The following is a 25,279-nucleotide window of genomic DNA, read 5'->3' as shown; positions in this document are numbered from 1 at the left end:
GGCCATAGGAAAATTATAGTTTACAAAACAGAAATATATGTATGCTACTTAAGGTAGTTGCTTTAAAAAATGAGTGCTTGCAAAATTACGTGACACACAGATGTTGTCTGCTGACTTAAACTGGCATTCCACATTTGCATGATTTAGAGTTTATTCGAAACAGAAGCATATGTTTAAATGAAAAAAAAACCAATTTAATGATCTAACGGTTTTCATTGAATCTGAATTTCAGTGGTTTATGAAGTCACTTTTATCAATCAATATTGTTTGTTGCTTTTTTCAAAGCAGTTAGAAAACTCTATATATTTGTGTTGACTCATATGTTCCATGTCAACATATAATAACTACATGGTAGTATCCTGACATAGATACGAGGAAAGGTCCTAGAACAGATACAGGTGGCAACCATTTTGTGTGTGTCCAACTGATGTGCGACTGCCAATGAGCAAGTCCTTTTGGACCTGGAAGAGGACAAAAGAGGGGCATAACAGGGGTGGGGCATAGTGGGTATATCAGGGTGTTGGCGTTTATTAAAAAAATACTTTGCAGAGATTCTCCATGTTATGACTGGCCTTCCGGAGAAGAAATGAAAGACACATTAGAGCTGCTGTTGAGGGAAGCTGACCATTAAAAACCCAGAAGGCTCTTTTCCACAAACATCTCAATAGGCTGGGTTGGTTGGAGAGCCTTGAATATCTGTAGAACTGAGAAATTCACACGATTTAAAACAGCCTAATTTTTATATTCATCTGTTTGTAAGGAATTTCCACAAATATGGAACTTATGTAACAAATGTAAATACTTATCCCATGGGAAACACCACTTTGATTGTTACTTTTCATGACAATGGATTCTCTTTCCCCACTGTCCACACTTCAGTGGCATTTACATTAATCTGCTGGGGCTACATTGTAGGTTTTTTATGGCATAAGAAACTATACTGTACTTTTGTTTCTAAAAGCAGTTAACTCCAGAAGATTTTATGTTTCTAGAAGTGATCGATTCTATGGTAAGTCTGAAAGAGTTAAAATAATAAAGTAAAATTTGTTCAAAATGTGAAAAGAGTGACTTCACATTCAGTAGAAAGTATCAGTTGTATCTGGCACACATTCCCTTTGTTTTATCAGCAATTTCTATATTTCAATAGTTATTTTAAATGAAAGAATGGTAATCTGAATTTAATTATGTCATGAAACAGTTCTAACAGACATACTAACACACCTAGAGGAGTATGCAAATACAAAATCTGCAAAAACTAACAGGAGCAAAGCCTCATATTAATCAAACATTTGCACTTTGCAAACACTTCAGAACATTTACTACCCTACTGCAAATCATAATAATGAAATCACATATGACTTGCAACAAAGCTCTGTATTTTTATGAATGTTTCACCATTTACGTTTTCATTCTGTACTCTCGGGAATGATCACAATGGATTGCTTGAAATACTAAGGAATTCACTTTTTTAGGACTGCAGGCTAGGGGGTGAGAGAGAGAATGGTTTAGCCCATGGGTAGGCAAATTGCAGCCCAGTTGCCTTCTCAATCCAGCCTGCGGACTCTTGTGTTTTCACAAGAGTAGAATATGTCCTTTTATTAAAATGCATCTCTGGGTTATTTGTGGAGCAAAGGAATTCGTTCATTTTTTTCCCCCTTCAAAATATAGTCCAGCCCATCAGATGGTCTGAGGGACGGTGGACCGGCCCACGGCTGAAAAAGGTTGCTGACCCCTGGTTTAGCCCTTGCTCATATGGGGTGACAGCATCACAGAAAAATAAAGTGCTTGAAAAAACATTCATAAGGTGAACAATACATGTCTGACCTATTCAAAAACAGAGTATACTATCTTGATTCTAGGGCTAGGTTACCAAAAGGACAGATAAGGATGACTTGATCACAGTCCTGCGGGGAGCAAAGTCTTAACTTAATGTAGAATCCTAGGAATACCTAGGGTTTTATATCAGCCTGGATGTAAAGGAATGAATGGTGTGATGGTAACTGCAAGCTTAAACCCTAAGGGTGAACCTTGTCTTCCTAGTTTCCAAGTCTGACAAAAATGAAAAATCAGGGTCACCCGGAGATATTTCTGAGTGCCCCCTAAGAAGAGCCCAAAATATCAGTTCCATTCTAGAACAGCTAATACAGTGGGGCCCCGCAAGACGAATGCCTCGTAAGACGAAAAACTCGCTAGACGAAAGAGTTTTTCGTTTCTCGATGTGCTTCGCAAGACGAATTTCCCTATGGGCTTGCTTCGCAAGACAAAACGTCTTGCAAGTTTGTTTCCTTTTTCGTAAAACCGTTAATACCCAGGGTGCATTGCTTGAAGAGGTGCAGTTGCGACTTGACTTCGAGGAGCAACACATAGCACGCGGTGTGGTAGCCTTTTTTGAGGTTTTTGAACACTTTGCTGATTTTTGAAGATTTTCCAAAACTTCTTTTGCAGCCATTTGGTAAGTTAAACTTTTAAAACTTTTTTGGGGTTTTTTGGATTTTGGGCTGGGGTGTTTGGAATTCAAGGACTTGGTGTTGGGAAGGGATTTGCAAGAATCTGGAAGCTTGTGTGGTTTTTTTCTGCATTTTTATGATTTTTTGTGACCATTGGGCCACTCTGCTGGTTTTTTTTTTTAAAAAAATCTGGGTTTGAATTTCTGTGTGGTGGCTGGCTGGGGGAACAGTTGAGGAGGGGTTTGCAAGAATCTGGGAGCTTGTGGGGGGGGGTTTGAATTTTTATGATTTTCTGTGACCATTGGGCCACTCTGCTGCTGGTTAAAAAAAATTCTGGATTTGAATTTCTGTGTGGTGGCTGGCTGGGGGAACAGTTGAGGAGGGGTTTGCAAGAATCTGGGAGCTTGTGTGGGTTTTTTCTGCATTTTTATGATTTTCTGTGACCATTGGGCCATGTTGTTTTTTTTAAAAAAAATTCTGGATTTGAATTTCTGTGCGGTGGCTGGCTGGGGGAACAGTTGGGGAGGGGTTTGCAACAGTTGGGGAGGGGCTGGGGGAACAGTTGGGGAGGGGTTTGCAACAGTTGGGGAGGGGTTTGCAATTTCTGTGTGGTGGGTGGGTGCTGGGGGAACAGTTGAGGTTTTTGAAGAATTTGGTGATTTTTGAAGCTTTTCCAAAACTTCTTTTGCAGCCATTTGAGGTTTTAGAAGACTGCTGATTTTTGAAGATTTTCCAAAACTTCTTCTGCAGCCATTTGGTAAGTTAAACTTTTAAAACTTTTTGGGGGGTTTTTGGATTTTGGGTTGGGGTGTTTGGAATTCAAGGACTTGGTTCTGTGTTTGAATTTCTGTGTGGTGGGTGGCTGGGTGCTTTTGAATTTTTTGGATGTGAAGCACTGATTCTTTTTTTTCTCTCTGAGTTTGCGAAGGTAGGAGCTGTGCTGCCATGGGACCCAAGAAGACTGCTGCTGCAGAGGCCGGCGAGAGGAAGAAGGAGAAGGTGACGCTGGAAATGAAGAAGGAGATCATCCGGAAGCATGACAGTGGAATGCGTGTGACAGACCTCGCCAGGGAGTACGGGAGGAATCCATCGACCATCAGGACCATCCTGAAGATGAGGGAGAAGATCCTTGCGACTGATGCAGCCAAGGGAGTCACCAGGATCGTGAAGAACCGCCCAGCTGTTCTGGAGGAGGTCGAGAAGTTGCTGCTCATCTGGTTAGAAGAGAAGCAGCGTGCAGGGGACACAGTGACTGAGGCCGTCATTTGTGAAAAGGCCAAGGCCTTGCACGCAGACCTCGTCCGGAAACAGCCAGGAACCTCAGGCGAGCCAGAAGTCTTCAAGGCAAGCAGAGGTTGGTTTGACCGGTTCAAGGCAAGATCTGGAATCCACAGCGTGGTCAGGCACGGAGAGGCTGCCAGTTCTGATGTTCCTGCAGCTGAAGACTTTGCAGCGGAGTTCCTGGAGGCTGTGAAGACGGAGGGCTACGTTCCACAGCAGGTCTTCAACTGCGACGAGACCGGGCTGTTTTGGAAGAGGATGCCCAAAAGGACTTTCATCACACAGGAGGAGGCCAAGTTGCCTGGCCACAAGCCCATGAAGGACCGTCTGACCCTGCTCTTCTGTGCCAACGCAAGCGGCGACCTGAAGATCAAGCCCCTGCTGGTGTACCACTCGGAGAACCCACGGGCCTTCAAGAAACACAAGGTCGACAAGGAACAGCTGAGTGTCATGTGGCGATCCAACAGCAAGGCTTGGGTCACACGTGTGCTGTTTGTGGACTGGGTCGATCTTGCTTTTGGCCCTGCTGTCAAACAGTACCTGCTAGACAACGACCTGCTGCTGAAGGCTTTGCTTCTGATGGACAATGCTCCTGCTCATCCTAAAGGCCTTGAGGAGGACTTGTTGGAGGAGTTCAGCTTCATCAGAATCATGTTCCTGCCGCCTAACACCACGCCACTGCTCCAGCCGATGGATCAGCAGGTCATCGCCAATTTCAAAAAACTCTACACCAAGGAGCTTTTCAGGCGATGCTTCGAGGTGACTGATTGCACCACCATCACCCTGCGGGAATTCTGGAAGGACCACTTCGACATCGTCACCTGCTTGAAGATGATCACCACGGCCTGGAACAGGATCAGCCAGAGAAATTTGAATTGCGCTTGGCGCAGCCTGTGGCCGGACTGTGTGGCACCAAGTGACTCTGATGCACCAGAGTCAACAGTGGTGCAGGACATTGTTGCCTTGGGGAGGCCCATGGGCCTGGAGGTCACAGAGGAGGACGTCAGCGAGCTTGTGGAGGAGCACGACCACGAGCTGACTACCCAGGAGCTGGTCGAACTGCAGGCAGAGGCTGCGCAGGAGCAGGCCTCGCTGGAAGAGGAGAAAGCAACTGAGGAACGGCTGTCCTCCAAAGAACTGAGGGACATTTGCATGAAGTGGAAGGATGTGCAGGCTTTTGCAGAGCGGCACCACCCTGACAAGCACGTGGTACATGACCTCGCAAACTCTTTTGATACGGGGGTCATGTCACCTTTCAGGGAGGTGCTGAAAAGGCGGATGAAGCAGCAGACCATGGACAGGTTCTTCAGCAAGAAGCAAAGAGTGGAAGAGGAACCTTCTTCGAGTGGTCCCCCAGAGTCTTAGAAAATGCACTGTACACTTTGTTGATTTTTAAATGTTTTTCTGTCATGTTTAGAAACTTAATTTATTGTTCCTTCAGTTTTTGAAATGCTCTTTACAGTATGTGTGACTTTAAAGAGCAGTTAATAAACTCTTGTTGTACCAAATTTGGCTTTGTTTGGACTTTTTTTGACCATAGGAACGCATTAATTGATTTTCAATACATTCCTATGGGATTTCGTGCTTCGCAAGACGAAAAATTCGCTAGATGAAAAAACTCGCAGAACGAATTAATTTCGTCTTGCGAGGCACCACTGTATACTTATGAATACTGGCCAATGAAGGAGACCATGGGATTGAAACACATTCAGTGCTTTCACCCCATGTGATGATTGACCAGGAAGTCATCCAGACCTTTCCATAAGAAGTGCCTCACTGGATCAGATCAAGGCCTGTGTAGTTTTAGCATCTAGGGGCCAACAAAATGCCTAAGGAAAGCTCAAAATAGGATATGAGGATAATGACCTTCTTACACTATTGCGGCTTTTTAGAGACATGATGCCTCATCCTAGGGTTAAATGTGATGATAATGAATGATGATTTGTACCCACTGATCATCTAGTCTAGGTTCTAGTACTGTGAATATCATCATCACCATCACCATCATCATCATCATATTTACAGTACAGTGGTACCTCGGGTTAAGTACTTAATTCATTCCGGAGGTCCGTACTTAACCTGAAACTGTTCTTAACCTGAAGCACCACTTTAGCTAATGGGGCCTCCCGCTGCCGCTGCGCCTCTGGAGCACGATTTCTGTTCTCATCCTGAAGCAAAGTTCTTAAACTGAAGCACTATTTCTGGGTTAGTGGGGTCTGTAACCTGAAGCATATGCAACCTGAAGCGTATGTAACCCGAGGTACCATTGTATTACTTGCCCTTCACCAGCAGGTCCCAGGGCAGGTTACAATTATTTAAAGAATTAAAAGCAGTTAAAATAAAATACAGTCACAGTAATAGGATGAGTCTTGAAATTACACATCTCAAGTGTCAAAGACCAGGGTAAAGAGGTGGGTCTTCAGCATTCACAGAAAGCTTTATGGTGAAGGGGCCTGGGAATACCATAACTAGAGGCTGCCACAGAGAATGCCCTCTTCTGGGCCACCCAGGGGTGTATCATGGGGGGTGCCAGGGGGGACCATGGCCCCGGGCGCAAAAATTTTGAAGGGACACAAATGAGGTGCGTGCCTACACAGGCACCCCCAACACAGCCCGGCCCAGTGCTCCTCTCTGTCTGCCAAGGGCTGTGTCAGCCGGCCAGGCTCCCCACTGCATGGGCAGGTGGCTCCCTGCAGCCCTGCTTTGCTCCAGTGGGGGTGGGGTAGCTCTGGTGGCAGGGGCTGGGCTGGTGTTAAAGCATGTTCTTTTATTTAAAGGTATTTGGGTACAAAAGCTAAATATGAATAACTAGTGGCATGCCAGCACATCTGGAAAAGAAACATATTGAAAATCTCAGCAGGCATGGCAGGGATTCCATGGCCCGCCCCCCAAAAGGTCGGAACTTTGCTGAGGTCAGTCATATTCATCCTATTGCAAGTACAGTCCCTTATTGCTTATGTTCAACATTTCTGAGCACAGCATTCTTGGCCCTACAAAAAAGCATAGGCTTTTATTCAGAATGAAGGGGCTTAAGCAGTTAGTACTTGAGGGAATCATGCATGAAAACAAAGGATCGTACAGGAAAGGCTATGAATATACAAAGCTGTAGAATACAGAAGTAGAAGGAACAGCTGGGAAAATGGAGAACCTGTGGGGAATGAGAGACTTCCGGGTTAGCGCCTCCGGCAATGGCAGAATTCCTCTGATCGGGAGGATCTCCTCCATGGAAATCAGGGTCTGGCCGCCACGGCGAAGGCGGAAACCCACTAAAAACCACAGGCGGGAGAAGCCTGTGGACGTGGGATTCGGCTGGCACCTTTTGCGCCTCCCCTACTCGTGGGGAAACCCAGTTTCGGGAATCCGGAGCGACGTGGGGTGAGTGGCGCGGTGCTTCGAATTGATTGCTTTTTTCACGGAGTGAAGCTGCATTGCTCTTGCCGGAGAGCGCTGACTTTTTCCTGTGGACAACTGGACTTTAAACAACTACCCGTGAGTAGAACAGAAAATTGGATCTTTAAACATTTTAATTTGGCTCCGAAATGGGAAGGTTTCAAACAGGAAGTCCGCCTTCCTCTTTTGTAAATAGATTGAAGCAAAGACGCTGCAAGCTAAAGTCTTGGAAAGCCTTTCGTAAAAGATTAAATTTCCATCGGTTAAAATCATTAAACCCCCCTTGGAAGCAGGGGAAGAGGGGGGAAATTTTGGACCTAGTAACCCTGCAGGAGAGAGTGATGAAAATCAAATTACCACTGCTCTGAACCTGGAAACGGGCTGTCAGGAAGATTGACGTCTTGGGAGAGTTCATTGACTGTGAACAGAACGTATGTTGGCAGCTAGCTAAATAAGAGAAATATATTGTTTCCATTGTCCTCTTCTGCGTTTAAAAAGGAGGAAAAGTAACTGAAAATTGAAACTAATTTTATTGCTTAAACTGTGCTTGAAAGGATTGATACAAGGGGAGACTGTTTCCCTCTAGAGGGAGCTTTTGAAATTGTTACAAGAGTGGAGCTGGGGAATCTCCAGCTGCAAGATAAGAAACTGTGAGAATTAGAGATTGACCTTGGACCACTTAAGAATGTCGACAGAAGAAGCCTTAGTGACTGCATTTTGTAAGATAAGCTATTCGCTGGAACAGCTCCACAAGAAGATGTATGTTATGACTACTAAAATTGATAACTTGGGACAAAAAGTGAACATCAATACAGAAATTATTCAGGATTTGACACAGGAATCTACTTCGACAGGACAAATTGGGGAGAAGATGAAGGAGAAAGTTGTTGTTGTTGAACCTAAAGTAATACAAGTGGGGGCCCCAGCCTTGCAGAGGCAAATTGAGGGCTGTAAGTTGAGGCCTTTTATGATTGAATATAGAAAAAGCCAGATTTTGAGGATCGGAGCCCTGCTTGGACTGGAGAACGAAAATTGGATAGATCCCTTAATGCAGGGATTTACTGACCGTTGGGACCTGGATTTGGGTCAGGAGGTGATTGGAGTTGTGGGGGCCTTTGGATTTGGAGGAATTTTGAAACATGTCCCGAAATATTATATGGACCTTAGTCTTAACTATGGAAAGTTGGCTGACCTGTCAAGAAGGAATAAAAGCATTGTTAGGTTGGAGTCTCCCCGAGATCTGCTCTTCAGCATCAAAGAATATGAAGAAGACCTGCAGAAGGGACTTGGAAAAGAGTTAAGAGCCTCGGACAGATCTCCAGGTTGATGAACTATATGGAATTGACGGAAAGGACTGGCAGAATCCGAGACCAGGGAGAAGAGATGGTGGAAGAAGATTGGAAAAGTTTGAAGTTTATATATAGAAATACTGTAAAATTAATGAGTGTTAGAAAAATGTTGGACGTGCTTTCGAACTGCTAGGTTGGCAGGAGCAGGGACCAAGCAGCGGGAGCTCACCCCGTCACGGGGATTGGAACCGCCGACCTTCTGATTGGCAAGCCCTAGGCTCAGTGGTTTAACCCACAGTGCCACCCGCGTCCCATAAAGGACCCCAAAATCATACCCTCTGGGAGATCTGCAGGGCTGTAGCCCTGTTCCCCAAAGGTTACTCCCCCCCCCAGTGCTCCTCTCCACCAGTGAAGAGGGCTTAAATGCCATCCTAACCTTTATCATTCCCATCGACACTCAGGAGTTAAAATTACACCATTGCTTCATGTTTTAAAATCTCATTATCAACAAGAAGACAAGTAGGCAGCTCTGATAATTTTTTGAATTACGAGGACTTTAAAAAAATCAGACTGTACAGAGTAATTCAATTTTGATGTAACTTAGGCAACAATCCTGCTTATGCATACATGAAAGTAAGCCCTAGTTAACACAATGGGACTTATTTCTGAGCATACATGCATAGGGTTGGGCTGGGGGGGGCAGTTAGGATGGCCCCAAAACTGCTCCACTGGTGTGTCTATGGCAGATCCATCTTTTCAAGAAATGGGTGCCGTTGGTTAACCAGCTTATGCTTAGTTAAAACACTCCTAGTCACCACCATCTGAGAATCCAGGAGCAAAATAGGATCTTGGAGTAACCCCCAAACTGGAATATAGAATTATATATTTAATTAAACTGAACCTAATTAAGTATCCAATAGTCTGGACACTAAAACAATATAAAGCTGCGTAAACATTCTCACATAACCTTTTAAGCCTTAAAAAAAGGTGAAATGAAATTTTCATTAAAACTGTCTGCTTAGGAAAATTCGATACTTCTAAGGAACTAAAAGACATAGCTCCTTTTGGTTTGGCACTTCCCTTCCTGTAATCAATCTGTTTGCAGCGCTCCAAATAATCATACTTGAGAAGTACTATGCAAGTCAAAGGTAACATTGATTAATTAGAAGAGAATGTGCAAAATACTAATCAATCCTCAAGACAGTTTTACTTGTTGTCTTTTGCCACCTCCTTAACAACGTGGCTTCTATGCTGTTCAACACCCCCCCTTTTTTTCTCTCTAAGACATTCATATTCTTGTCCATTCACACAAGTCTCTTCCTGTGAGCATTGTTTTGGGAGGAGTAGGTGGCAGGCAGGGGGCACCCAATGTCGACAGAACAGATAGGATGTCAGGTGAAGATGGAATGCTGTGCCCTCTCTAACCAGCTGAAGACGGCATGATTGTTTTCTTACAAATAATACCTGTGGGTGTTGAAGCCGTTCAGGGAATCTATCAAGCACACTCTTTCACTTTGCCACTTTAACAATATAAAATTTATTCTAAATTCAAAAGAGTCAGAGGCAATGATGCCTGTAGGTGGTTGAGTAATTTAAAGGAAATATGTCAAGTCTTACTTTCACAGTCTTTAATAGAAGAATTCTGTAATTACGTTCAAGGCTCTCAGATGCAATAATCTATTTTCAATATAATGGAAAAAAAGTTTTAAATGTATGTTGGTGCCTTTTCAAGAGAGATAAATTAAAACCAATGAAAATTATCTGAGCAGAATTTCACGTAGTTTCATAGTAAAAGCAGTGTGTGGACATTACATTTCTTTATCAGTCACCTTTTCAAAAACAGAAGCAGGTTTGAAATTGTGAACGCTATGCTTTTCATGCACAAATTTAATAATATACACCTATAACTTAAATCTGAGGCGGTACTAACAAGAGCCAGCGTCATGTGGCGCTTAGAGTGCTGGACTATGACCCCACTCAGCCATGAAACTTGCTGGGTGACCTTGAGCCAGTCACTCACATTCAGCCAAACCTACCACACAGGGTTATTGTAAGGATAAAATGGGGAAGAAGAGAATGATGTACGCCACCCTGAGTTCCATGAAAGGAAGGTGAGATATAAATGTAATGAAGAAAGAAATCCCATGAACTTCCTAAGAACTTCCTTAAACAAAGCTCTCTTCCATTCCTTAAAAATCAATTAAATTACCACTGCATGCCACTTCATTAAAGGATAAAGCACATTTTAACTATTCTTTAAGTAGCTCTATTATCTAAAGTATATACCGTATTGGCCCGAATATAAGCCGCACCCGAATATAAGCTGCACCTTTAAAATGGGGGGGGTGGATACCCGAATATAAATTGCTCCCTTCCTCGCTGCTCCTGGATGCATACGGGGGCAGGGGGAGCCATGCTGTGTTGCCGAAGGCCTTTCCCCTTCCTCACTCTCTCCCTTCCCAACCTTGGGGGAGAGGATGGGGCACTACGCACAGGGCGGGCACCCCTTCACCACACTCTTGGCTGCATACCGTAAGTTTGCAAATATAATCCATACTTTAACTTTTCACAGTTGGAATTTTGGGGGAAAGTGCAGCTTATATTCAGGCCAATACGGTATTGTCTGTCTCTGTATTATAAAGTGATGCCTACTGCTGTTTAACTTTTTCCGACGATGGCTACTGTTGCAGGTTTTGGGTCAGAGAATTAGGCTGACAACCAGCTGTGGACAGGATAGCACTCCTCTTGAGAGAACAGGGTCATATTCTGGGGGCAGCTATAGTCATCCTTTGAGTGGGAGAACTGATAACCTCCCAATTGGACTACTGCATTGCACTCTGTGTGGGGCTTCCCTGCAGCTGGTGCTGCCAGATTGTTGTTTGGGACACTGAGATGAGTTCACATAAACACTGGTCTTGAAAGCACTATACTTGCTGCCGGTAAGCTATTGGGCCATTCGAGGTGCTAGTGCACAGAACCCTAAATAGCTGAGAACTCATGTACTTGAAGGAGTTCCTTCCCCAGTACAAACCAGCACTGGTTTTAAGATCCTCAGGAGAAGCTCTCCTAGTACTGGTCTCAGTGAATATAACCCATGGGTTACTACATGAAGCAGGGCCCTGGCCTTTTCAGTAGTGGCACCTCAGACCTAAAACATTGCTCCCTGTTGAGTCAGACTGCCCCCTATTGTTTTCTGTCAGATAACACCTTAAGATCTATTTGTTCTGATAGGTCTTTAGAGCACGAGGGAGTGGAATCATATGCCTAATTTAATGTGTTATATTGTATCATATATGGTATTTTATATTGTAGTTTTAATGGTGTGTTTTTATGATTTATTATTAACAATAGCAGCAGCAGCAACACAGGAGCTTCTTCCTTTCACAAACACCCAGGAAGGAGAAATGGAACATTGTTTACATACCTAATGCAAGTTCAGAGCTAAGGAATCACATGACATTAAGCTAGAACTTTGCAGGTGGGGGGTAGGAATGACATGAAATCCATACTTTAGCTATTGAGGAGTTTCTTTTCGCTCCCACAGGTACTGCGAAGGCATCTGTTAGTGCAGTGATTCAACTTTTCTTCCTTTCCCAATTGATGATGTAGTACATAATCTTCAAGGCAGCTAAAATCTTTACAGTCAGGTCCTCTAACTCCACTATCGCTCCACAAGGGGCATCTTCCATTTGAGACTTGCCACACCCACTAGGTGAAGTTAGCTAAATTGAGCACTTCTGAAAACACCCTCCTGCCTGTGCTTCCATGCCAGATGCTTAGCATATATAAGCCCACTTGTAAACTGAATAGGATAGCTGGGAAATCAAGCAAATAGGGGATCTCTCTGACACTGATGATGATGATGATGATGATGATAATTTATTATTTATACCCCACCCATCTGGCTGGGCTTCCCCAGCCACTCTGGGTGGCTTCCAACAAAATATTAAAATACCGTAATACATCAAACATTAAAAGCTTCCCTAAACAAGGCTGCCTTCAGATGTCTTCTAAAAGTCTGGTAGTTCTCTTTGACATTTGGTGGGAGGGCATTCCACAGGGAGGGTGCCACTACCAAGAAGGCCCTCTGCCTGGTTCCCTGTAACTTGGCTTCTCGCAGTGAGGGAACCGCCAGAAGGCCCTTGGCACTGGACCTCAGTGTCCGGGTAGAACAATTAGGGTGGAGACACTCCTTCAGGTATACTGGGCCGAGGCTGTTTAGGGCCTTAAAGGTCAGCACCAACACTCTTTCTCAACAAGGAAGGGGTCTAAATGGAAGAAAAGCCCAGATCTGTTGCATACTTTAATATGAATTCAATGGGCATAATCAAGTGTTTTTAGGCCTGCTGCTACAGTTAAGCATTTTCCACAACATACTTCAAGTCAAGTGACTCATTGGACATTGTGCTGAAAATAAGTTTACCGCAGAGCTCATTTATGCCCTTAAACATATTAAATGAATCAGTGATCTCCAATGTTGTGCCAGCAACATGACTTCCCATTCTTCTCCCTCCCCCCAACAGCCCACCACTCTGTTCCAGAGGGTTGCCTTCTTGAAGTTTTTTTGGGGGGGCTGCAAGGGTGAGGAGAGGAAGCAGGAGTCCTGTTTGTGCAAATAGACGTCAGCTGCACAAGCCAACCATTATAGTTAGGTATCAACCTAGAAGTGTATTTCTGTTTCCTTAGGAACATAGGAAATTGATTTATACATAGTCAGATCATTGGTCCATCTAACTCAGTATTGTCTACACGGACCGGCAGCAAATCTCCATGGTTTTAGACACAAGTCTTTCCCAGCCCTACTAAGAGATGTCCAGGGAAAATACTTATTTTAAAAAATGAAGATTTAGACATAATCTGAACCACTTATATGAAATTGCTGGCACTGTGATAGTTTTTCTCCAGTTTTTCTCTGTGATAGTTGAAGGTTATTGTTTAATGGTTAAATAAAATCTTTATATCTTACATTTTCATCACAGCATGTGACAGTGAAAATACCTTCATACTGAAACTAATTTCAAGGCCATTAAAATGCGGATGGGAAAGCATGTGCCACACATTATTCAAAGAAAGGATGCTTGATTTCCCCATGATCTCGGCAATTTTCTGACCCGGCGAGGAACTGTTCCACATATATGTGCACCATTGACAACATATAAACAGGGTTTTCCCTATCAAGGCTTACCATTATCATACTTTTCCTCTTAGAATAATTGCCTATGCACAAACTCTAGATGGCAACATTGCACTTGCTGTGTTTCTAAGGCAGACTAGTACAGTCAGTCCCCACACATAGTCTTTATCAACATTTTATGTGCCACAGATCTATAGCTTCTTATTATAAGTGTAATGAAGCAGAAGTTATTGAAGCATTTTATTGATTGCTCAGATCACAAGTTTACTGTCATACTGAATTGGCACCTTAGTCGCTGAAGCAAACTGCTGACACCTTTTTTAAAAAGTGACAACTACATCTATTTCATGACCAGAAATCCATTTTCATCTCTATCAAGACAAGAATGCAATTTTCACTTCATTTAACTGATGTTAGGCCTGCTCAAGGCATGACACTTTGGAAAAGACACAAGTGTAAGGTTCTTAAAATACTTCTAGTAACTAGAATGCAGCTTGGTTGCATGAAAATATAGGAACTCGGCTCAAATCCATAACACAACTTAACATGCTAAGAATCACTTATCAAAACCTATAAAAGAAAGTGAGTGGATTTTCAAGTTCAGAATTTTAAAAAAAGAATTTTAATGATATTTTAATAAGAATCTATGTTACAGGTTTAGTATGTCTGACTGTTTTGACAAAAAAAAGTTTCTTTTATCAATCTGCAAAGCCGCCTTCTTTGTCCCAGGTCACACCACAGGAATCCAAAGGTTGTTGCCCTGTTACCAAATTTCTACTGTATACAGAAAAATCATAACACCAGCACTTCAATATTGTGCTTGTCTAAAGTGCTGACAATTTTTCAAAAACATTAGTCAAAACTATGAAGTTTACAATCAGTAATAAATTGCAACATATATTTCACTGGAATCTTTTTGTTACAGGTAACAACAACATCTTTGGCCGCTTTCTAAGTTTATTTTAAAGCAATAATTCACCACACAAAACTCTGTAGAACTCCATCATCTTCGCAAAGTTTTGAAAAATTAAATGCTACATTTAATTTAAGTTAAATATCTCAGCATAATACAGTTATTATGCAAAACTCCATAAAAAGATGTAACTATAACTCTTTATAATGTAAAAATAACACTCTCTAGTATATGCCACCATCAGACTCTATTATTATTATTATTATTATTATTATTATTATTATTATTATACAAATCCGATACCAAGGGTAACATATTAGACCACGGACACTCGGAGATTAAAAACAAAAACAAAGTTATGCAGTATTTGCTATTCATGTTTAACAAAAACTAGTATTTAAGTGCAGCAACTGTAAATCAAAGAGTTACAAAATGCCAAATAATGTATTAACTTTTTCTTGACACAAATAAGCACATTTTGTTTAAAAACAACAACACCCCAAAGTAACCTCTGAGCTCAAGCAGGACTGCTTATCAAATTATATGACAAAGGATGCTGAAAATGAATATTGTGAAACTGTTTAAAGAATGAAATAATGCATCTAGCAAAATAATTTGTATTCAAATTATGAAGCATATTTCCTTTAATGCTTCATTTATGATGAATAGGGTCTGCGGCGACATAAAACCCTGGCACTATTTTTAGGGGGAAAATTGTGATGATTAAAAAAAGAAAAAATGCTTGCTGATTTCATTATTAAAATATTTTTGGCATATTACACCTTCTTTTAAAGATATAATATACAGTGCCACTTAACACAAATATTTCTCTCTTTTATTTGTTAAAAACTTTTTTCTTAAACTGCTTGGCCTACACCTAAAATACATAATTCAAAAATATTTATGTAATTGGGTTGGAAAAAGCTGAAGAGCTCAATACTACATCTTTCTGTCTCTCAGAACGAGAATTAGTTTACCATGCAGAATGGTCGCTATTTTTTATCCCAGGGCATAAGAGATACAAAATGGCTATGGTAATATCTCTTGCTGGATCCACCACTTACCCTTTGTGTCACCTTACCCATGTTTTGTGCCTTGCTGATCTTAGTGACAGACAGGACTAATTGTTTACTATGTGAGCCTAAAGGACAGAAATGTTTAAGAATCATTAATATCATTTAAAAAGGTATTTCAATCTTCTCTTTGGCCTCTGTTTAGCTGTGCTAGGATTGTGAATGACAGCTTCCCTGCTTGAAGCACAGGGAACGCACAGCCTTCCTCATTCACTGATCACACTATGGCCTTTTCACACGTTCCTTCCACAGTAGTGTTTGTCCCCAAACACTGGGGCTCAGCACAATGACATTCCTGTTCAACACCCCCACCAACAGCACAACTACATATCAAGAATGCTAATGAGACAGGACAGCCCCTTCACTGGAAGTGTTAACTGCACTTCATGCTTGCATGTTTATGCTATTTCCACACTTGCTAATGAATTTTTAATATTCCAAGCATAGCTTTGAACAATTTCATCCTGCAGAAATTGCAGCTCGAAGTAAAGGCACTTAAATACACACTGTCAAAGCAAAGTTATTAGCTCTTTTATCATATTTGCCGTTAAATACAGAAAACAAGATGTGATCTTTTAGGTCTAAATTAAGGCGCACAAATCAAGAAAACAAGAGGTTTAAACACACACTCGTTTTAGCACCTAAATATGCCACATAAATAAAAAAATCTAAAATTCTCAGGAGCATTCGTAGATTTTAAGGGAAGCATTCACTTCCTGAAAATCATTTATCACACATCTCAGCCAAATGCTCACAGGACACTGTGATTTTAAAGTATGACTTCTAGAATACAAAATATTACTGTAATTATAGTATTTCTACTTTTATTTGGGGGGGGCATTTTCTCTTGTCTTCAAGAAGTCGTAAGTTCCAAAAAGTATCATTGCTCCTTAATCCACCCTAAACATTTTCAGTAAAAGGCCTGTAAAAGGTATTCACACTTTTTATGACATGGACACAGGGACAGAAATGGTCCCCATGTGAACTGATCATTTTGACTCAGATCCCCACATCTAAAAGGGCAAGATGCAACAAACTGCTAGCATACCCACTGTTGCTGACATGTAAAGTAGACCTGCAGAGAAAGTGGTATGTTGTGACCACGCTTTGTGCATGTTAATTCAGATGGACTGAAAAGCAGAAGGAATATTTTAATAGCGTAAATACCTACTGCTACGCAGGTTTCATCTACATGCCCTAATGGAACAAAATTAACTGGAAGGTATTTCTTCAACTTTTGAAATGCTTTCTTTTTAATTTAAAAGGATGTTAAGGTAACTGAAAACAAAGGCAAGGTACAGCTAAGTAAAACCTGAGCTGAGAAACAATCAAGCTTCCTCTGAGCACACACAGCATCATCAAAAAAAAAAAAAAGCCACTCTCTCAAAACAGTTTGCCTAGGCAAAACAATAGCCACTAAAGCCTTTTGACCTGGCGTGCTAGTTTATCACAGGTGAGAAAAACATACGGTACAAGTGCTGATGAGGCACTCACATGACACATGTCAGCACAGCCACATTCCTCATTGGGTGGACTAACTAGTCTGAACAATCAAAAACCTTCTGGCAAGAACAGAAGAGTAGGGCCCAGCTGCATGGCATGCCTGTGAGCTGCGTGGCATGCTTGGTCTGGTTCCTTCTGCTGATGCATTAAAGAAGAGATGGGTTACAGCTGTGCATTGGGACATAGCTATGGAGGGCACACAGAGGTACAAGCGAATTTTGACAATGGCCTGTGATCCAAACAGGGCTGTGCAAGAACATAAAGCACTTGCAAGTGTGCACAGGGAGAATGATTTTCCACGCCATCTGTGGCCCGTTGCCCACACTGAATGTTTCTGCAGAGTGTCCTCTGGCCTGTAAGAATTAGTAGTTTTTCAAGATGCAACTGACTGGAGCCGGAAGAGGGAGGCTTAGTGTGGAAAGAGTGCATGTAGACTATTGTGCTCTGTTCTTTGGGCCACATGCAGTTATTAAAAATTGCATATTATGGGGGAAAGGGGGAAAAACAGAAATATTTCAGAATATGCTTAACCAAAATAAAGTGATTTTAAGTATTTGAAATACTTGAGATACCAGTGTTAAAATCTTAAGTTACTTGAAAAGGACAAACATTACTAAACATGGGACTTCAGTTGTATTTATTCTTACTGTACTGTTGTAATTGTAACTTACTATGATCAACAGTCATAGCAAATATTCTTAACCTGGGTATAACTTTCATATTTTAGAACTGCCTAATAATACCTCTCTTTTTACTTCTAAACACTGAAATAAGTTTAAAATGGTACCCGCTTTTATAAAAGCAAAAAAGGGTTCTGAATCAAACTCAAACTTTTACTGTTACTAGTTTATGACTCTTAAAACCCAAAGCACTATGAATAGCAGATGCCCTTTGTTCTATATTAATTTGGTGCAAAATTATGATTACTGAAACAAAACTGAATTACATTTGAGAGATATTTTTCATTAAAGAAAGGAATGTCTTTCTGATGTAGACCATTTCTACTTCTCTATGTTTTGCATCAAAGCTGCCTTTTACAGGTGAAGTAAAAACTTTAAAAATAAGGACCAAATAAGGATCAAGTGTAGTTCCTCCCCCACCCCCTCCACCAGCATTAAAATGGGTCAAGCATTTGCTGAAAGAAGGCTCCTTTGCCTGCTTCTGTATTCTTGATTACTTGTTGTAGATCCCCATCAGCTCAGGACAAAACAGTTTATTTCAAAGTAAATGATCATTTCTCTTTATGAACCTAACAGCAGGAGGTGCTGTATAAACAGCATGACTGACATCCGCTTCCTCCTCCCCCCCTCCATGAAGACTGAGAGCATGATGCATTCATCTTTTAGTATGTGACCCAATATATCTTGTAAATCTCAGTTTAAGATGCAATATTAATTCTTGCTCTGATAATTTTTCATGCCAAGCATTTCAAGCACTTAAAAAAAATAACAAGCAAACTATACTAAAACTAACAGTTCTGAAAAGGCATACATTATTTGTTCAGTTTAGGTCAATTGCACTAATATGCATTAAAACATATTTCCAAAAGGTTAAAAAGAATACTGGCATGCAGTGCAGACCAAATGCAAACTAACTACATTCAATACCTTTCATCTATAAACACACACACACACACACACACACACACACACAAACAAAATAAATCTCTGTGCTGGGTATAGAATGTAAATGTATTTTAGATGCCTAACAGATTTCTCATGCAAATTGCTGAAGGCTGCTCTTCAAAGTAAAACATTAAGAAAATTTCAAAACATTAAGAAAAATGTTATGCTTACATGACTTTACATTTAACATATCTTAACTATATTTCAGTTCTAGTTATTTCTACAGGGGGGGGGGGGATGAAATGAATTCTGAGAAACTGCAGATGTTTCACTATTAGTGACCCTATCCTAAATAGCTATATATAATTTCCTTAGAAGGAGAAGTGCAGCACAAAAAGATTAGGCATACAACACACTGAAAGGCATACACAATTAACTCAATCGTTGTTGGCTTTGAGATTACAGAAGAAATACTTCATCTACCTATTGCGTATAAGAGCTCATGTAATACAAGACAGCCTTCCTTATGACACAGTGCCAATCACAGCCTTACTACAACTAGTGCATTTCATATCAAAGAAAAAGCAGCTGTTTAAAGACGTGGGATAACTCACCTGATCACAGTAGTTTTTAGCAGACTTTAATCGCTGGTGCAAGGCCAACAGTACTCCTTGGATATATATCTTTGCTCCAGAGGGGCTGAAACCTTCTCCCTTAGAGACCCAAAGAGGTCCTCGCAGAGGTGTGATGGAATTTTGCAGGCATTTGTCCAGCAGAGGAACTACACAAGGGGAAGGAAAAGGGGGAGAAAGGCATTCTTTTGACCCAGCTGAAACACACAGTCTGAAATGCATCCCCAAACCCACAACTCTTAACATCTATTATTTATATCTGACCTGGGTTAAGTCTTAGAAAAACAGATCCTGCATTTCGAGTGGCCACCATGAAGGATGTATTTATATTGAGACACCCCCCATGTAAGACTCATAAGCCTTGTGAGCACACCTGAATAGTTTTGAAGTGTGTCTAACTAGCTGCACAGAGTGTCATGGTGTGCACTGATTGCCTTATCTTCTCATTTATCACAGATGAGTTGGAACCAACCTTGCTGAAATCTACTGGCATTGTCCTGATAAAATTGCAAGCTCCATGTTGTTTCAGAGCATAGCTTCCCGTCAATGAGTGTGTATGTTTATAGATCAAGCATTTTACACAGCTGATAATTACTAAAATAGAAACAGTAATATAAAGAAATTTTTACTATCATCTTTTTTATTATTTGCATTCAAAACAAGTAACTTCCAAAGCAAATAAATCTGCTTAGTATAGCATTGCTGTTCTTTTGATTGAAGTGGATGGGGGAGTGGAGAGCAGGACAACACGTATGTAGCATGTAAGGCACTGGGTGACAACATATGCTTTCTCTTCAATCATCATTTCCTAAAATATGTTTGAAGAACAGACACAACTTTTCAGATAGTAGGCAAAAAATTTTACACTAGTAACTATTGGTATCTTAACTACACTGTGTGATACAATCTCTTTATCATTATCAGTAAATCCTGAAGCCAAAATATGCTTATTTCTCCCTTGGCTCTGCATCATAGATACCAGCAGATTTAGGAATATGAAGAAAGCTTATTTCACTTTATTAACCTATGTGCTGATAAATTAAAGGAGTGGGTAAATCCCACCCCCCCACCTCCACTCTGATAAAACTTAAGAATTTCCCCAGAATTTTAGTGGAATGAAGGATCCATGCGCAGCAGCCGCAGCAGCCCCCAAAGGGTGCTGCCCCCAGAAGGGCCTCTTTGTAAATGCAGTTTGCCCCATGCAGATGCTTGCCCTCCAGCTGACCTGATTCAGCAGGGAACTCCTACACTGAATCCTGGTGAGCCTTGGCACAAATTAAGCTCAGAGGCTGAGGGAGAAGGAGAGTCTTCCTATAATTAGAAGAGGGCAGGAAGGGGGAGGTGAATCTAGCTTTGTGAAGGGTTGCTGGAGAGAAAGGGTGAGGGACTAAGAGTGGATTTGTGTTTGAAGGAGAACAGAATACCTGCATTCTGTGGTTACAACCTTTGGGCAATAGATGAGGGTCAATGCTTATTTCTAAAGAGAGAAGCGCTGGGTGTTTAGTGTGCTCACGTGAGACAGAAATGTCTTCACTTTATAAGTCCTGCTTCTTCACTATAAATGTGTGTGGTCGGGGAGACTGCAGTTTCTCGAGGGTTAAGTGAAAAGCACTCTGCACATGCTTGCACACATATTGTTCCTTAATTCTAAGTGAGCGGGGCTGTACTCTAGATTACTTACTTCTGCTTAAGTATTCTTTACCATGTGACCAGTCTTGATCTAGTTTCCTATTGCCATAAATATCCTCAAAAGTTTAGAGACTAAATTACAGAAAAGCAATATAATCTTGTGGTAATTCTGGACTCCCTCCCCCCTCCCAGAAATCCTGTTTTGTGACACTAACTGCTTTTTACTTATGCTCCCTGGCCACGAGCAACATTTTATCAGGGAGGGGCCCATGATACTATGAGTGGGGACAGGGAGGTGTGAGGTGAGACAATCAACCTCTCCAGTCACCAATGGCCAAAGGTGTTTCCTTGCCTCCTTCTTACTCCTACACCCAGCAGTGTGCTTCATGAACCATGCAATAAGTCACTAGAAGCAAAGCCTCCATGTCTGCAAGCAGGGAACCAACCAGAAGCCAGATCTTCAAAACAGAAGTGTTGTGTTAGGATCAAAGTACAAAAACACAAGAGGAAATAGGGATCAGACAGGGGGGATGGGTGTGTTTTTTCTTGTGCTACCTCACTTATAGGTGGGTCTTACCCTTATTAATACTCACATATATGAGAGACAGAGCTTTCTTCCAGACAAAACAACTGACCGTTTACATGGGGTAGAACAGAGAAATTTCAGTTTGTTGGGTGGGGGGTTTAGAGGAACACCTGAGGTGGAGATTATCCCAAAATGCAACCAATGGGGGTAATTATATACACATTCACACAATTGGACAGGTAGAGAGACTGTGGTCCAAACTGCATAAGATACAAAATTTTCCAGTTGAGTTTCCCCCACCCACCCCTGCAGGCCAACTTTGACAGGTGGGGACTCACATATCAATCATCTGATGTCATAATGAAGTCAGGTGACTGACAAGTGAGTGATCCCACCTACATGTCAAGTTGAATGGGGGGGGTGCTTCTTCACAGAGGTAATGCACTGATGAAGCAGCACTCAGCAGGACTAAACTCTCTGCTCATGAGTTGATGAGCAAATACTTCTGTCCTGGTCTCTGCAGGAGTCAGGTCATAATTTAACCCTCTGCTCATCAGTTAATGAGCTTGGGTGAAATCCACCTGCTTCGGCTGTGTGTGCCACCTATCTGCAGAGAATTGGAGGGATGCAGCCTGTGGCGTTTGTCCTCCTAGGTATGTCATAAGGAAAGGGTTAACTAAGTGTAAAATGACTAACCAATAGGAACCCAAGGGGAGGAGTTAGAGTTGTTAAGAAGTCAGTGTGGAGTTAAAGAAGAGAGAGAGAGAGAGAGAAGATAAGTCTGTGGGTTGGGTTAGTCTGATGTGAGAGAGTGAGAGAATATGTTAAGAGGAGTCAGTCAAACAGTTGAGATAATTAGTCAGAAGGTATTAGGAAGATATAGGCCGGTAAAGAAACTAAAGTTAAGAAACTGACAAGAATTTTATCTGAGAAACCATAAACTTGTTAACGCTTATAAAATAAACTTGTTTATTTGGTTCAATTTTAATAACTGTCTGGACTCAGTGTGTACCCGAGAGTAATGGGTTGGTGGCAGTGGGGAAGTGGGCACAGTGGTGGCACAGGGATCAATAGACTGTCAAACGTCCAGGGACCCTGTGTGATCACCACACAGCCAATGGAGAAATGACACCCACATATCAGTGACAGCCATGAACACTTTTATTTTCCCCAAGGACCTATTGGTGTGGCCACCCACTCCCTCTAGTGCTCCCTGAGACGCTGCCATCCGCCCCAATGCTTCCCTTTTAACTTGTGTGGGCAGCAGCCAGTGCTGATCAGCTCCCTCTCAAATTTGCTGTGATCCCTGTTGGGTGTTGAGAAGACCATGCCTGAACTTAAACCACACCACTGATTTCTGTGCCGACTGTGACATGGATCACTCATTGGTAGTGAGCAAGATCCATCTCCAGCCAAAGAAGGCCCATAGTACAAAGCATAAAGCATAAATAGTCGGAGCTGAACTTCATGAACGCTTCTCTGATTCTGCTAAACAAGCTCTACTGAACTGCTCCAAAGATAGTGTGGAAGCAAGGTGGAACCACATCCAATAGGCACTCTACATACAACACAGCCAGGTCCTCCTTTGGCAAAAGAGAGCAACAGATCCCTGAGTGGTTTGAGGCCTGCATAAAAGACATGAAACCTGCTGTTGCTGCAAAGTGTGAGCCTCTCTTCAACTGCAAGTGTGCACCCTGCAAAAAGACTTTTGCTACATAGAGAAAGGCAAGTGATAAAGGCAAGTGAGGCCCAGCAGAATGCACCACTGAAAACCTTTTCGGGAGAGATCATCACAGACCACAGCAACAAAGCAATGGGCAGAGTACTATCCAGAACGGTACTCGCAGCAAAAAGTGGACTCTGACATAGTCAACAGTATCCAGACTCTGTTTGTCTTGGAAATGCTGGATGTCCCTCCTGTGCCTGAAGACAGAAAGGTCATGCCATGGTCCATCTGCAGCAGCACAAGTAGATGCATTCATCAGTCCCAGCTGCAACAAAATGTGTCTCTCCCACCTCGGTCTCTACAGCTACAACAGGCGCTACAACCTTGCAACAGCTTGACCTCACCCCCAAAGGCGCACTCCTCCATTGTCTCCTGAAACAGACGGATGCCAACAAGATTCCTGGTTAATTTCCAAGCATGATTTAAAATACTAGTGTTTAACTTGAAGCCCTATATGGCTTGAGACCCAAATACCTGAAGGACCATTATGTTCGCATCAATTTGGCTCAGGCAATGAGGATTTTATCAGTAGCTTCCTCTGAGTGAGGCAACGGAAGAGAGGCCCTTCTATTGTGGGACCCCATCTGTGGAATAGGGTTACCAGGCTACTTTGAAGTCATATTAGAGCCATATTTTTCAAGATCTTTTAAACCCCTCCTGTTTTATTGCTGTTTTTATCAACTGTGCTTTATCTTTCTATTTCTGTTTTGTTTTATATTTATGTTATAAATCATATTTTATTGATTTATTCTTTTAATTTTGTTAATCACCCTGAACATTTTTATAACTTTCAAAATTTAAATCACCTGATATTGTATCAAAAAGCGTGATACATATATCACAACTCAGAATACCAGGTGTAAACTATCCATTCAAGTCTATTGGACAAAGTTATCTTAAGTGAAAGTGCTACAGCGCCAAATCATATTTGGGTCAGAGCAGCTGAAAGTTATCACTTACTGTCTGACTGACCTCAGATGCTCACACTTTCCCCCCAAAGCATACACAAAACTGTTCAAATACTGTTCGAATTCAGGGATTCTACTGGGAGGCAGATAGGTAACTTCAAACGCATCTGGTCTCTCCTTGTCTGCTTTGCACAGGATGAAGGTTACAAGTGATCTGTGAAATTCTGGCTTACCATTTATTCAAGCACTTATTCAAGCACTTAAATAAATGTGGGAAGGTTCTTTTTCACCAGTAAGAAATGTTCAAATAAATACAGGATCCTCCCAGTTCATTAGTTAGCTTCTACCTGAAGTGCTTGGGACTGGAATGCATTAAGCCCAAGATCCACTCCTGACCTGAACCAAGATAGAATTCTAAGACCAAATAACACTCTACCTTCTCTGTCAGAGGCAGGATACTTCTGAACAGCAGTTGCTAGAAGCTGCAGGAGTACTGGTACTCAGGTCTTGCTTGTGTGCTTCCCATAGACACCTGATTGGTCACTGTGAGAACAAGATGCTGGACTAGATGGGCCACTGACATGATCCAGCAAGCTCTTTTTGTTGTTGTTAACATTTTAACAGTCCCCAATGAAAGATTAAATTGACGTGGGAATGTTGACATTAGTAGTGGAAGTGCATTGGAAAAATCACCCTCATATATGGGAACTGTCAAGACTGTGCTTTTAAGGCACAAACCAGTTATTGTTCTAATGAGGAAAGCAGGTTTAAACAATAAATTGGTTTGTAACCATTTTAGAAAAGTAGGGAAATGCAAATGTATAAATACATTGCTATATGACAATAAATATATGAAAAGGTATACTCTATAAATAGAAAGAGGGCTACATTTGGTTTTGAGAAGAAAGTCCATTTTACATGGGGCGTGTTTTGGAGGTTCTGGGAACTCTCAGGAATTTTTCTATTTAAGAAGAAAAATAATTGTCTCTAAAAAGACAAGTTGATCCACAGCATGTTTAATCAAAGGGATTAAAAGTCAATACAATCCATCTCATTTCCTCAACTAAAATTCAAATAAGGAAAAGTACTATTTTGAATTATGAGATTGGAGGTGGGGGGGGAGCCAGACACACACTGTGACCATTATCCAGATGTTAGCCTACTGCTTCAGCGGACTTCCATGATGCAACAATACTTCCTCCCACAAAATCAGCTGCAGGGGGTTGACGGACCATCAGGGACAGATTTTGGGAATGTGGGCAG

The 25,279-nt window shown here is 41.7% G+C and overlaps 1 protein-coding gene across 9 annotated transcripts in view; it reads right to left on the bottom strand.

Moving 5' to 3' along the window:
* Positions 1–25,279, bottom strand: part of DCDC1 (doublecortin domain containing 1) — a 246,272-nt gene that overhangs the window by 177,067 nt on the left and 43,926 nt on the right. For all 9 annotated transcript variants that reach the window (XR_014544058.1, XM_083597408.1, XM_083597406.1 and 6 more), the window contains exon 8: positions 19,210–19,376. Coding sequence is in view for 8 of the 9 variants with exons in the window: in XM_083597408.1 (XP_083453534.1) it covers positions 19,210–19,376 (167 nt within the window). In the remaining variant the exon portion in view is untranslated. The remainder of the gene's footprint in view (positions 1–19,209; positions 19,377–25,279) is intronic.

Source organism: Podarcis filfolensis (assembly GCF_964270895.1).
Source record: "Podarcis filfolensis genome assembly, chromosome: 1".
Classification (NCBI taxonomy): Eukaryota; Metazoa; Chordata; class Lepidosauria; order Squamata; family Lacertidae; genus Podarcis; species Podarcis filfolensis.
Note: the sequence above shows the minus strand (reverse complement) of the source record. Positions and strands in the feature narration are given on the sequence as shown.